The sequence below is a fragment of the Plecotus auritus genome (assembly GCF_963455305.1).
Source record: "Plecotus auritus genome assembly, chromosome: 11".
NCBI classification, from domain to species: domain Eukaryota; kingdom Metazoa; phylum Chordata; class Mammalia; order Chiroptera; family Vespertilionidae; genus Plecotus; species Plecotus auritus.
Window position 1 is genome coordinate 13,788,882 of NC_137777.1, and position 15,138 is coordinate 13,804,019.

The following is a 15,138-nucleotide window of genomic DNA, read 5'->3' on the forward strand; positions in this document are numbered from 1 at the left end:
CCTGGGAGTCGGGAGAAATTAAAAAAAAAGAAGAAGAAAAAAAAAGAGCTGTGAGTGAAAATGCATTGTTGTTCCAAATTCATGAAATCTTTTTTCCTTGGAAAGACCCCAAGGGCTCCATTGCACTTTTATTTGAATGTAATATTTGGGACAATTGTCCAAAGGGCTGATAGTTCCCGATTAATCTGAGGTCATAATAAACAAGGAACAAAACACTATTTGGGATTTTGGTTTCTCCCCCTTATCATCAAGACTCACTGCCTCCCATCATCAATATTTATTGAGCATTTACAGTGTACTAGGCACAATAGAACATACAAGAAAACATTGTCCCTGCTCTTGAGGAGCTTACATTCTAAAAGAAAAAATACACCTCTTTTAAAATGGTATTTTTATTTGGTGTTTGCAAGGTACTTAGGAAATAGTCTGTAGGGCGAGCTTTGGGTATAACTTAGCCCCATTATTTAAAGAAGAGAGGAAGAAAGATTTGAAAGGCAGCCAATGACAGACCATTCCAGATAGGTAGAGTTTCACAGGGAGATAAAACAAGGAGACATTTGCTGCAGTAAATAGGATGAGGGAAATAGTTTATGGGATGCAAGCAAAGGAAGCAGGGTATCCTTAGACATTGAGTGGAGCCAGAAAGATCATGCGGCCTTTAATTCCAAGTACATGGCCACCAAGTAATAATGGTTGGTGACAGACAGAAGGCTGAAAAAGATAATCCTGTGTGCACCTGACAAATAGAAAGAATAAAGGATCAAAGTTGAAGGCAGGTTGTAAAAGTATCAAGAAATTCTTACAAACAAAAGCAATTTGGAAGCACAAAACTTACAGTTAATGCTACCCAATGTCATGATGGGCCAAGAACATTGTGGCTTCCAAGTTAGAAAAGGCCATATACTAAAATTTTAAATGGAACATATTATTTTTTCCAATCAATCCCCACACCTCTGGAAACAAACAAACCCAACACCTTTTTTTCAGGGAGTTTGGGGGGCTGGAAGGATGGGGAATATGGGACCTGGTTGGGAACAGTAGTTCTGTTAGTAGTATTTTGTTATGATAAACTTTGTATTTAAACTTGGTAAAAGCCCATTAGCTGCCAAGAGGGAATAAGGAATAAATTTCCAAAAATGTACAATTTCCTTTAGAGAAATTTCAGAACCAAAAGACTAATTTACATGAAAAGCTGTAGAGAAGTAGTTGAAAAGTCCATTCATAAAACTTTTATTCCACTTACATGAACTTAATACACGTGTTCTTAACAATTATGCTTAGATTGTTCATGAAAATTTCATAAGACATTAAACAAAGCTAGCCATCATCTCAAGTTATTTCCCTGTTAACTATTTTTACAGCACATGCATGTTAGGCAAGTATAAAAAAAAAAATCACAAAAGCAAAAAAAAAAAAAAAAAACCTAAAAAAAGTTAAATACATGGGTTTTTTGTTTTACTGCTATGCTTGATATACATGAAGTAATGGATACCAAGCAATTCATTTTACTGCATCTTTACTTGTACATTTGTTCTTAGGTTGCCTAAAACATTTAAATACAAATAAAATTGAGTGTAGCAAAAATAATGAAAGCAAACAGCAGGTAACTTTACAAATAATGGAATGTGAACCGTTTCTGCCCTTATCCAGAGTTAATTGGGTCACAACTAAAGGAACACTCTGCAGCTGTAGTTGAAGGTGTGCGCACTGAGACTGAGTATTCCACAGATACACACATGGTTCAACATGGACTACCCATGGGATATCCACTTCTAACACAGCACTCTAAGTGCTCCAAAACTTAAAGTACCCACAACAACTACACCTGTGACTGGAACCAATTATCCCTTTTATTCCCCACCAGGACAAACCAATATGTAGGCAGTTTTCTTTGCTTAGACATGGAAGCAATTTTAACACTGGCCCTGTGAAGCCACAATGTACCAAAAGTACTATACCAAACATTTATAACTCGTATAAAAATTCCACATCCCCATATTGGCCACCTCAAGATGAAAACGTAACTCCCTAAATGTTAACTGGCTCTACTCCCCTAATATTAAACATAAAAACCACATGGGAAATATAGAAATTCAAATAGAAGTAACATAAACCTGTCATAAATCGTAAACAAAAAACTATTTGTGGGACAGCATGGATGACAAATGGTCTACTGTGTAAATTTTAGAATGAGGCAGACAAAAGTTTGAAGGCCGGTTAATTTTCTCCTCCTTCTCCTGCTTCAGCTTCATCTCCTTGGGTATCCGATGTCCACAACTGGTAAAAGAAGGAAAGATTTTTAGCATGTTTCAGTTTGAAAAAAGTATTAACAGATATGTCTTCAAGTAAAGTCAAATATAAGAAATTCATGGTTATTCATAGAAAGTAAAGAGAAAGTAGAAGAAATCATAGAAATGCTAAGTATCAATAATTATCAGAATATTAGATTGTCCTGAATAGCTCCAATAGCAGATTGATGTATACATTTAGTGCAACTAAATCAGAATCATCTAATTTGGCTTATGCACAAGGCACTTTCCCCTTTTAAAACTTATACTCCCACTCCAAAGAGAATACCACACCCCATGAAATTCAAGAGCCAGGATACTAAGTAAAAATACAAGTTTAGCTTTTCTAGTATTTTTAGCTTATAAAAACGTACCTTTATGAATTTAATTCAAAATAAATAGCTGAACACAAACCAGCATGGTCAGAACCAAATCTTCTAAGAGGAAAAAATTGAATTGTCCCATAGTGGTAAGAATTATGGATTCTATTAATTTTTTCATCAGTGTTACAGTTTTTCAGCAGGTTAAAAAATTATTTCAGGTGCTTGAAATATTAGTAATTTTTTAAAAGTCTTATTACTATGCTGTAATTTTAGAAGAGTCACTGACCAGCTTCCTCCTGCATGCCCTAACTGGGGATCAAGCACACAACCAGAAATCAAACCCTGGTTCATGGGTTGACACTCAACCACTGAGCCACACTAACTGGGCAACTTAGTTGGTTGGAGCATCATTCCATGCACCAAAGGGTGATGGCTGAATTCTCGGTCAGGGTACATATCCAGGTTGAGTTCAATTCCCGGTCTGGGAGTGTGGGAGAGGCAATCAATTGATGTTTCTCTCCCTCTCTCTTTAAAAAAAAAAAAAAAAAGTGATGACAATATAACACAGTAACTAGGTCTCAGGGTCTGCCTTTCAGAATGACAAGTTCTCATCACTTCAAACAGAAAAAATTATATTAAAATTAGCTAGCAAATTCCGCTTTTATCCTATCCTAAATAATAAAAACCTAATATGCTAAGTGTCTGTTCACCAGTTCGGCCGTTCAACCAATCAAAGCGTAATATGCTAATGATATGCTAAGGCTGCTCAACCGCTTCCTATGATGTGCACTGACCACCAGGGGGCAGACGCTCCAACTGGTAGGTTAGCTTGCTGCTGGGGTCTGGCTGATCGGGACTGAGCAAGACGGGACAGACATGCCCCGGAGCCCTCCCGCGATCCCTTGGCTTGGCCTGCACCCTCTCAGAATGCAGGATCCGCAGGGGGATGTTGGAGAGCTGGTTTCGGCCCGATCCCACAGGCCAGGCCGAGGGACCCCACTGGTGCATGAACTTGTGCACCGGGCCTCTAGTTTGATATAAAAAGATTTATTCTGTAAGAAACCATGGCTTATTCTCACAAGTTTGTAGGTAGCCCCCTAATTACACTTTCTAAAATAATGTTAAGTGCCTGGCTGATTTGGCTCAGTGGATAGTGTGTCAGCCTGCAGACTGAAGGGTCCCAGGTAAGGGCACATGCCTGGGTTGCAGGCTCGATCCCCAGTTGGGGGAGTGCAGGAGGCAGCCAATCAATGATTCTCTCTCATCATTGATGTTTCTATCCCTGTCTCCTTCTCCTTTCCTCTCTGAAATCAATAAAAATGTATTTAAAAAATAATTTTTAAGTGTTTATTAATAATAAACAAGTACACAAGACTGCTTAAAAAACTCTCTGTGAAGAAATTCAACACTAAAATGTAGAACTGGCTCAGGAAATCAGCAGTGGACTAGAATAAAGCTGGAAGAAATGAAATGTATAAAATGATTTAGTCCCCAAGAGAAAAGGCCCTAAAGCAACAAAAACCAGTAGCACTAGTCTATAATCTTCCTCCCTAGCTCTTTACCTGGCATACCAGCAGATACTTGGTAATTTTTCATCTAACTTCAAATTTAATATTTATCTGAAGGAGAATGGAAAACCTATGGGACCAAAGAGACATATAAAAAAATTGCAATATGTAGACTTTATTTGGATCCCAATTCGGATAAAAAAGTTTAGAAAAAATGAAAAACTTAAAAGAAAAATAGAGACAATGAGAATTTGACACTCCTCCACTATTGAGATATTTAACATAATTAAATTATTGTCAATTTTTTTCAGTTATAATGGCATGTGGGCTTTTTTTGGGGGTGGGGGGTGGGTCCGGCATATTCCAAGGATTATCATGACCTTTTAAACTAAGAGACTAGGCAAAATAGATGAAAAGGAAAAAAAAAAAAATGGCATCACCCAAGTTAGAATGGAAAATAAAATGGCCTACGTGTTTGAAATGCAAAAATCATGGATTACAAAATTATTTTAACAATAGATATGTAACTAATGAAACTCAACTTTTTGTTGTTGTTAATCCTCAGCTGACGACATTTTTCCATTGATGATTATTATTAGATAGAGTGGAAGCGGGGATAGGAGGAACGAGACATCGATGTGAGAGACACATTGATTGGTTGCCCCCCTGCACACACCCCGACTGGGGCCAGGGAATGAACCTGCAACCCAGGTACATGCCCTAGACTAGGAATTGAATCCACAACCCTTCGGTCTGCAGGCTGATGCTTTAACCACTGAGAAACACCGGTGAGGGCGAAACTGAACATTTTTAAGTCTTTGGTTTAATATTTCAGTTTTAACAGTGTTTTTTTTCTTCAGTTTTAACAGTGGTTTTCTTCAGTTTTAACAGCAGATAGGATCTTTTCCTTAATATTAAAAAAAAGGAAATATTCCTTGTAGTAATCTATAAAACAATCTCTTCAACCACATTAACTATGTACTTACTGTCAAGTTGTCTCTCAGTAACTGCATTATTAGTGTGCTGTCTTTGTATGACTCTTCACTTAATGTATCAAGTTCAGCAATGGCTTCATCAAAAGCCTATGATTTAAAAAAGTACATTTCAGTGCTCAAATAATAAAGATCACTGTATTTCCACACAACAGGTAAAATACGTACTGTCTTTGCAAGAGAGCAGGCTTTCTCCGGGGAGTTCAGAATCTCATAATAGAACACAGAGAAGTTAAGGGCCAGACCCAATCTGATAGGATGTGTTGGTTGCATTTCCTTTTTGCTGATTTCAAAAGCTTCTTGGTATGCTTGTTGTGACTGGTCCACAATCCCTGGGTAATAAAACACACAGAAATATATTGATGAAACTTGTACTTCATCCCTCAATATCCAATGAAATATCCTATGAAATATCAACTTGTAGCAACCTTAATTGAATGAGGTTCTTTAATTTAAAAAATAAGCTTCTCCTGGGATACCACACTAGCTATTGGTCAATGTCAAGACAAAACCGACTCTAATCATCTCAGTATTATATTTTATTAGAGTTTACAATGCTCTACAGTTATGCTGTGATCACTATTTCTTAAAACTGAGGAAACACTCCTATGCACAAAATTGGCTTTCTGACCAGCTGCAATTTTAGAATACCAGTACTAGGCAGTAGTCTCAGGACTAAAAAAAAAAAAAGAGAGAAAAAAAAGTGCATTACTGTCCTTCATTTAATGCTCTAAGCCAGTGGTCGACAAACTGCGGCTCGTGAGCTGCGTTGAGGCTCTGTTGATTAATGAGTTTGCCGACCACTGCCTTAGGGAAAAACACTTAAAAACATTTTAATAATGTACTAATGTCTTTAACCTGAAGTCAAAATTTCTGGGTAAAGGTAATGCCTTACGCAGTGGTCGGCAAACTCAGTCAACAGAGCAGCAAACCGCGGCTCGCGAGCCGCAGTTTGCCTACCACTGCTCTAAGCAATTAAAAAAATAATAGCTCTAGCTGGTTTGGCTCAGTGGACAGAGCATCGGCCTGCGGACTGAAGGGTCCCACGTTCGATTCCGGTCAAGGGCACATGCCTGGGTTGCGGGCTCGATCCCCATTGGGGGATGTGCAGGAGACAGCCAATCAATGATTCTCTCTCATCATTGATGTTTCTATCTATCTCTCCCTCTCCCTTCCTATCTGAAATCAATGAGGATATATTTAAAAAAATAAAAAACAAAAACAACTGCTTGCACTTTAGAAAAAGACCACTTCCACAATTTTTTTTTATACAGGTTGAAAAATATAGCATACCTTTCTTGTCATCCCCAGCAGCAACCTCAGCCAAGTAACGGTAGTAGTCGCCTTTCATTTTCAAATAGAAGACTTTGCTCTCTGCTTGTGAAGCATTGGGGATCAAGAACTTTTCCAAGAGAGACTTGGGGAAGAAAAGAAAGTCATAATAAGAATAAAACATTTACAAAACTGAAGGAACCTGCATTTCTTAAGAGCACACTATAGCCTAAGTTATAAGACTTTAATACAGTCATCGCCAATAATACAATTGTTGAATGCAGTAGGCTCATGAATTTGTGGCTTTAAAAGCAGAATGCTTTAGAAAGCAACACTTAAAATTTGAAGTTAGTGTACAGTTTATTATTTAAGGTTTATACATTTGAATACCACCCTTCCCCCTCTCCCACAGTGCTATTTTACATGCCAAAATAGATTGCATGTCTCAATGATAGTCCACATTTCTAAAAAGCTGGCAAAATTTCCATTTTCAAGGTAGTCATGATAGAATGGAAAAACAAACAAACGTAAGAGATGAATTTTTTGGGACTCTGAAGGAATTACGACTTACGCAGAAACTAATAATGTAATAGAAACTACCAGAGTTCATGACAGAGGAAGCAGAACAAAATTAACTTCATTTATAAGAATACACTCAAGTAATACTTCACATGACAGGTAAAAATGTTCAAAGTACAAGTTTTAGTTTTCCTAACTAAATTAAGAGCGCAGTAGAATTATGAAAATTACAGTTCTGAAGAGTAAACCTTTCATTTTTAGCTAGTAAGATACATGAAGTGGGTAATGGCCAAGTTGTGGAGTGCAGTAGGACTAAACTGCACTCTATTATAAAAACAGGAATGAAGGTAACCTAAGTCAACTTGAAATGTCCTCTGTGATTATTAACCAGTATTTAAAACCACTGGCCTGGCCCTGGCCGGTGTAGCTTAGTTGGTTAGAGCTTAGTCCTGTATACCAAAAGGTGGCCAGTTTGATCCTTGGTCGGGGGTTGCTTATGGGAGGCAACCGATTGATGCTTTTCTCTCACATCAATATTTCATCTCTTTTTCCTCCTCTCCCCCCATCCTCTCTCTCTCTCAAAACAGTGAAAACATACCCTTTGGTATGTCTTAATAAAAAAAGAAAACCATTGGCCTGAAATCAGAAGAGCACTTTGATTAGGATAACAAAATTGTTACTACACCACACCCAGACCTTCATATTCCAAGATCTCTCAGCTGCAAAAGTGTTTAGCCCTTTGAACAACATGCTCTTTGGAAATGTTCCTAAAACAGCAGAAGATAGTGAGTGGATTTTTTTTCACTTAAGCAGCAAATGACTAGGCCTTTTCAGGTAATGTATTTTTCATTCAACTATGAGACATGGTATATGGCTTTGGAGTCAGTCTAGGTTTAAACTATGACAACTCCACATGTTTAAGGGTAAATTCTATTTCTGATTGGCTAAACTAAAGGTTAGACTATTAAGTATAACTAAAGAAATAGTGTAATGTGATTAACTAGAATTCAAAAACAACTTCAAATTAAACAACTGGAGAAAAGATAAACTTAAAGAAGGCTTCATATACAATTCAATTGTGAACTGCTCTCTGGCTCATTTACATATATCTAAGGTATTAAGATACTAAGACTGTTTTCAAATAAAAAAAGTAGTAATAACTAGGCCCAGCCTTGAAATCAATTCTCTACCTAGGCATTCCTATTTCACATTTTACATTCACTTCTTCTCCAAATACATTTTAAATGACACTGTGCTAGGCACTGAGAATATAATGGTGAGCAAGCAAGACAGTCTCTAGTTTGTGGATAAGTGGTCTAGCAGGAAAGACAACTGAAACTATGAACACTGCCTAGTCATGTCCTTCACTTTTCAATTACTTTATCTAACCCACTCAACATATGTAAAGATGCAGGCCACAATTGTGCAGTTAGATAATGGTGAATCACTTAAGATGTAAAACCTTAACACAAACATCAGAAAACTTGTGTAAGTTATTTAGAAAAATTGCCAATAAATGTTATGAGAACTAGTAATTCACCTCTTTAGCAACTTCTGTATCCCTAAAAAATGTTACTTTACACAAAAATAAACTCATAGAGATTTTTAAAAATAGTAGGTAAGCACCTCTTCCCCCCAAGGTGAACACTAAATTCGTTATTACATCTGATGAAAACAGTAACAACAAAAATAACTTTAAAGCTATTAACTGGAACCTAGAAGTAACAGGAAGATGAGATAACAATAGTCAGGCTGCTTACTGGCCTAATAATGGAACAAAAGGACCAAGTATCAATGGTCGAAAAGTTTCTAGTGAAATGCTAACTACACTAAGTTGACGGGATTGGCGGTGGGGGGGTGATGGGTGGGTGGGGCAGGGGAGAACAGGACTTCACTTTGTCTAACCACTATACTATACGTCTGAAACTAATACAAAATAATACTGAGTATAAACTGTAATTGAAAAAAAATCTAAAAAAACAACAAAAAAACAAAATCAAGAAAGCAAACATCAAACTGCACACATTAAATATGTGCAGTTCTGTCCCGGCTAGTGTTGCTCAGCTGGTTGGGCAACTTCCCGTGCACCGAATGGTTGTGGGTTCGATTCCCAATCAAGGCACATGCCTGATTTGTAGGCTTGATCCCCCAGTGTGGGGCATGCAGGAGGCAGCCAACTGATGTTTCACTCTCACATCGCTGCCTCTCTCTCTCCCTTTCCCCTCCTCTCTACCTCAAAATCAATTTAAAAAAGTCTTAAAAAATACGTGCAGTTCTTTGTATGTCTATGTTATCTCAATAAAGCTGTTAAAAAATAAAAGAAGCCAAGAAAGGATAAATGGCATACTTTTGTCTATCAAATCTACTGATTACATAAAGCTAAGAGAACTATTAAGATTTAAAAAATAAAAAGCAAGGAAGACTGGACTAAAGATTAAATTTAAAGGGACTAACACGTTGGTTCAGAAAACTAGTTATGAAATAACAAAACTGTGGTTGACTGTCTCCAAAGATGGCCTCCACCAATTCCTGTCAACCTGTTCACGTATGCCACTCATTCACCTGTCAAGAGGTAACATTTCTTTCCTTTCCCCAGAGTCTAGGCTTACTTTGTTGACTTGCTCAGACCAATAGAATGTGGTGGAAATGACTGCTGTTCCAGTTCTGGGCCTAACCTTTGAGGACTGGCAACTTCCCCCTCTTTGCTCTCTTGGAGCCCTGGGCCAGCATGCAAAAAGTACCCTTCTGGAGAGAAAGGCCAAGTCAGCTCCAGTCAGGATAGATGTTAAATGAAGCCACTCAGTTATTTCGCCCTAGGTGAATGCAGAGCCAATAAGTGACCTCAGCCAATACAATGTAAAGAACTGGCCAAGAGTCTAGGCAAGCCAAAGAATTACAAGAACATATCATTGTTTTAAGTCACTAAGTTTTGACTGGTTTGTTATACAATAAGCAAATGAAGAAAATAATCATAACATTATTTCAATAATAAACATGACATTTTTGACACCTCAATTAAGCATTTTATATGGATTACTTAATTTGATCCTTCCATAACTTTACCTATAAGGTACAAACTACAATGATTCCCATCTTATAAGACAATGTAATGTGTTTAAAACCACAGCTTACTTGTGAAGATACAACTCCAACTAGGCAATCTGACCTGTGGTACCATATTACATTTTGTTTCAATAGGATGATGTGCCTACTAAAAAGGCTGTGACTCCAAGATATTAATTAATAAAATTAGAAAGAAAGTTAAGGAAAATGATTAAGTTTCACACTGGGCTAATGAGAACTAATCTAGAGTATATTGTTATTGTTTTTATAATGTACCAAGACAGGCATTTTCAAACTGGAGAGTTTCTAAGGAAAGCAAGCAAGAATAATGAGGAAACTAGAAACTACCATGAAGACTGAAAGACTATTATATGAATGGCTCCAGAAGACAAGACTAGTTAAGTTCAGCAAGAGGCAAGATATCTTCTCAATATGCGAAAAATTGTATGAATGGTCCAAGCTTGGAATAGGCCACCCAAGTCAGAAAGTGTGTTTCACTCCTTATACAGATTTTAAGGAGAAATGGAATCTCCCCGGGGCCAGGGTTCTCATCTATAAAAGGGAGATAGTAGTCATAGATATAACACACAAAGTGATTGCGAAGTTTAAATGAGTTAATATACAGAGCATTTAGAACAGAACAAGAAGTGTTATCAAAAGTCCAATCTGAACCAAATTCCCGAACCAACTATTTACTTTCCTGCAAAAAAACTTAGTAGTAACAACAAATGCTCTATGTTTATGGTTTAAAAGTTTTTGGTCCTAAGATCACTTTATACTCATCAAATTTTTTTAGAAAGCTGACAAGATCAAGGTTTTCCAAAATTCTCATTTTTGTTTCAAAGCTTTAATCTTATCATTATTTACAAATACCATTTCTCTTCCTTAAAGTGTCATGACAGGATAGCCTGTCTATGATCCTACTCACATACATTCTTCAAAGATAGAATGCAAATTTCCAGGATATAAAAAGGCCTGAGAGAGATTACCTCCGAGGTAGTGAAATGTCAAGAGAGTTTTAATTTTTTACTTTATATCCTATGTTATACTATTACTATTCAGATGAAGTATAACTTAAAATAAAATTATGATTTTGCACCTTTAACTTTTCACATACATATATGCATTCTTAATCTATTTACTGGCTCCTTAAAGACACATTTTGCACATATTAGGCATTCAAATATTAAGCCCAAGGTTGAATTATAATAGATGCATAATTTGAAATGCTTCATTTAAATATAACAGAAAACTTAGAATGATCTTAAGAGAGTGAGGATGAAAATCTTAGGTCAGCATGCTGAAGACTATCAAGCGTTCATCATCTTACCAAACTTCGAAATAGTTAAGACAAAACATGATAATAATTACTGAAATTGATACTGTATGTTAATGAAAAAATATTCAATATTCTGCTTCTCAGAAGACTTAAGAAATTGCTCAAAGCACATATATTCAGAAACAGCAGCCAAAGAGCAGGCTAGGAACATCCTAATAGGCTTTCAGAATCCTTGGATAAGGCTCCAGGTTTCTACATAATAACCCTGGAGAAGGAAGCTAAGGGAGACAAAACATCCATCAGAGATAGGGTGGGAGGGTAGTTTGAGGCAGCAAAGCAGAGTAAATTTGTTTGCAAGTCAGGAGCCCTGGACTTTGGAACTAACTCTATTACCAAGAGGAGTGATAAGAGCAAAATCACAACCTGCACCCTCATCAATTTTCTTTTCACTATAGCATTAATTTCAAAATCCCCCTTCCAATTTTATTCCAGGAAACCTCTAATACACTGAACATTTGCCACCCCACCACTTAGATTTTTTTAAAATTCAAGGTCACACCCTGGATCGTCATCCCATACACCAAAAGGTTGTGGGTTCGATCCAGGTCGGGGCGCATATGGAAGGCAACTGATGTGTGTGTGTGTTTGTGTGTCTCCCCAAAAATCAATAAAAATACATATTCCCAGATGAGGATTATAAAATAAAATAAAATTCAAGGTCACTTTTTCTTTCTTAATAGGAATCAGAATTTATAGACTAAGGGTCCTCGGATTAAACTCAAAGAAACTACATACTTATTATAAAGTGTTCATACAGATGCTCCCTAACACAATGGGGTTACATCCTAATAAACCCAACACAAGTTGAAAGATATAGTTAAGTTCAAAATGCACTTAATATATTTAACCTACCGAAAATCAGTTTAGCCTAGCCTATCAGAACGCAATATCCAAAAAACGTTGGCGATAGTACATCCTGTAGAGTACTGGTGGTTCACTCTCTTGTTCTTGTGCCTGACTGGGAGCTGTGGCTCGCTGCTGCTGCCCAGCATTATTACAGAGTATTGCACATCACTAGCCTGGGAAAAGATCAAAATTCAAAATTCGAAGTGTGGTTTCTACTGAATGCATATCACTTTTATACCATACCACCATAAAGTTAAAAAATCATTAACTAGAACCATTGTTAAGTTTGGGGACTGTCCATACATTTATTTAAAGAATGGTCACTTGCAACTGTGCACTCAAATAACTGGGCTGTGTGCTGTCATTTGGGCTTGCCAATTAGAATATACATAAAAACCAACTAATGAAAAATATATTTCAAAGAAAATTGCAAGTTATGGAGTTGGGATACCTAATGTCCTATCTAAATGGTTAAGTAACAAGAATATATCGTGTCTCCTAATATGATGCACCAAGGAGGGCCCAATATCATTTCCAGGAATTCTTCCCACTATGTACCATCTGAATTTAATCATGAAGAATCGCCAGACATACATTTAGGGACATTCTACAAAATAACTGGCCAGTACCGTTTTAAAAAGTATCAAAATTGTGAATGGCAAAGATTGAAAAACGGATCCAGAATAAAAGAGAGCAAGGAGATAGGGCAATGAAATGCAAAGTGTGATTCTGGATTGAATTCTGAACCATAATTAAAGTGGTATAATTTGTGAATAAATTCCACAGATTATATAGCTTATTTTATAAATTAATTTATTAACCTCCACTTAAAAAATTTTAAATTATTTCAAAATGAAAAGTAGTGTTAATTTTCACAAAGATAAATATACATAAAATGTCATGAGCAATAGTTAATAGCCCTTGGACTATCAAAGCAATCAACCACTAATGAGACATTTATGAACTGCAATTTAAAAATATGGCTGAGGTAACGGTCTCCTTTAATTTGACCTCACCAAATATGACTTGGAAAGACCAAAGCCTCCATAACCCATTCCTGTTTTAGATTGTACTATCATGGCCCCTCTTCCATGAACACAACAGATGAAGAGTAAGTAGTTAGGAAACCAATATTCTTTCATACAAACCATGCATAAAAAATGCTGGTGGTTAAAAGCTGGCAAGAAACACAAGGGGCCTCAAATATAAATCTTGTTATTTTCATTCAAGAACCCTAAAATATAGTCTAAAACTGTGTCATGCCTTTTAATTAAAGTCGTTATTCTGACAGCCCCCAATCCATCACTCCTAAAACCCATACATCATAGCAGAGTAAATACCTTGTTTTAATCTATAACCAAGTGAATACTACCACAAGGACAGAAATTATTAGGCTTAGAGCATGACCTAATGGAAATCACTGAACCTCCCTCCTAGCTTCAGTTTCCTGACCTATAAAAATGAAAAAGCTAGGCTGGATGCTCTTTCAAACCTAAAATTCAATGGTTCTATAAAGTTCAACCCTCAATTTATTTTATTATCCAAGAAAGAAACTAAAAGACTGCCCCACAGATGTCATTTTAAATAACATCCTAAATAGGAAATTTAATTCCAATTCTATTGCACAATTCCCTTGTGCACAAAGAGAAATTTCCCAGAACTTCCACTTTATTCTGTAAAGCCACTGGGCCTTTTACCTTCCTTAGATTTCTTAAAATTCTAAAACAAATGCAAACTAGTATTTTTTGTTGCAATAGGGGCCCATCAATTTGGAAATTAGTCTCTTACTCCCCCTTGTGGCTAGAATGTCTTCCTTTCCTTCAACTGTAACCATCCTTCGCTTTCAACCAATTAGAAAAATGCTCCATCAAAATTGCTGAAACTCGGGTGATGTAAAGAACTAATTTAGTGGGTATTAGCAGACATTTTGACTCCAAACTCACCTTCTTGTGCAATGTTTGCATAAGAAAGTAAAGTATTTAAGTATTCTGTGAGTGATAAGATCATATAGATATGAAGGAACAGCGCTGCTTAACTTCATAGATGAAATCATAAAAGACTGACCAATCACTTAACTTCTGCATTTCCCATTAATAACAGATGGCAGGTCTTCATCATTTAACTTTTTAAAAAATCAAACAAGAAATATGTTAAAGCCAAGACGTATTATCCCTGGTGTTTAAGGAATTTGTTAAAGCCAGCCTAAAATTTCATTATAATTCTCAATTGCTCCTTGGTGTTTGCATTTTTTTTTTTTTTTTGGTTTGTTCAAAACACCATTCTTGATAGTTTTATAACTTGCACATTGTATATTATGTTTAAACTCCCTAATGGGACTAGATTTTATCAGCCGTTTTTTTAAAAAAGGTTGAAGAGCAGCTTGTCCATATTCGACCAACATGTAGTAGTACTTTCCCTCTTATTCTGTTACTAGAGGCCCGGTGCACGAAAATTTGTGCACTCCGTTGGGGGGGACGGAGGTCCCCTCAGTCTGGTCTGCGCCCTCTTGCAGTCTTGGACTCCTTGGGGGATGTCCACCTGCCCCCTGGGAGCAGGCCTAAGCTGGCAGTCAGACATCCCTCTGGCAGCCCTCGGGGGATGTCCGACTACGGCTTAGGCCCACTCCCCTGCGGCTGCCTCTGCGGAAGGTGCGGTGCCAGGACCAGGACTGGGCCAGCACCGCTGCCTCTCCCGCCACCTCTGCGGAAGGGGGGGCGGGGCGCGCCGGGACCACCATGGCTGGTCTGGTGGCACAGGCTCACTGGCCCTGCCCCCTGCCCACTGGTCATTCCGGCAGGTCTTTCCACCATCCAGTCTAATTAGCATATTAGCTCCTTATTACATAGGATATTATTTGTATACATGCCTATTTTCCTCTCTAGGTTGTGAAGATGTTTTTAAAGGGTTTTTTTTGGGGGGGAAAATATTTATTTTATTTACTTTTTATAGCACAGGGCCCATGAAACAGGTGATCAATAAATGTTGAAA

At 37.2% G+C, this 15,138-nt stretch overlaps 1 protein-coding gene across 5 annotated transcripts in view; it reads right to left on the bottom strand.

Moving 5' to 3' along the window:
* Window positions 1-262: 262 nt before the first annotated feature.
* YWHAZ (tyrosine 3-monooxygenase/tryptophan 5-monooxygenase activation protein zeta) overlaps window positions 263-15,138 on the bottom strand; it is a 28,016-nt gene continuing 13,140 nt past the window's right edge. For all 5 annotated transcript variants that reach the window (XM_080646866.1, XM_080646865.1, XM_080646864.1 and 2 more), the window contains 4 exons: window positions 6,405-6,528; window positions 5,280-5,443; window positions 5,106-5,201; window positions 263-2,277 (listed from right to left, as the gene is read on the bottom strand). In XM_080646866.1, the coding sequence (XP_080502992.1) occupies window positions 2,218-2,277; window positions 5,106-5,201; window positions 5,280-5,443; window positions 6,405-6,528 (444 nt within the window). In that variant the 3' untranslated portion in view covers window positions 263-2,217. The remainder of the gene's footprint in view (window positions 2,278-5,105; window positions 5,202-5,279; window positions 5,444-6,404; window positions 6,529-15,138) is intronic.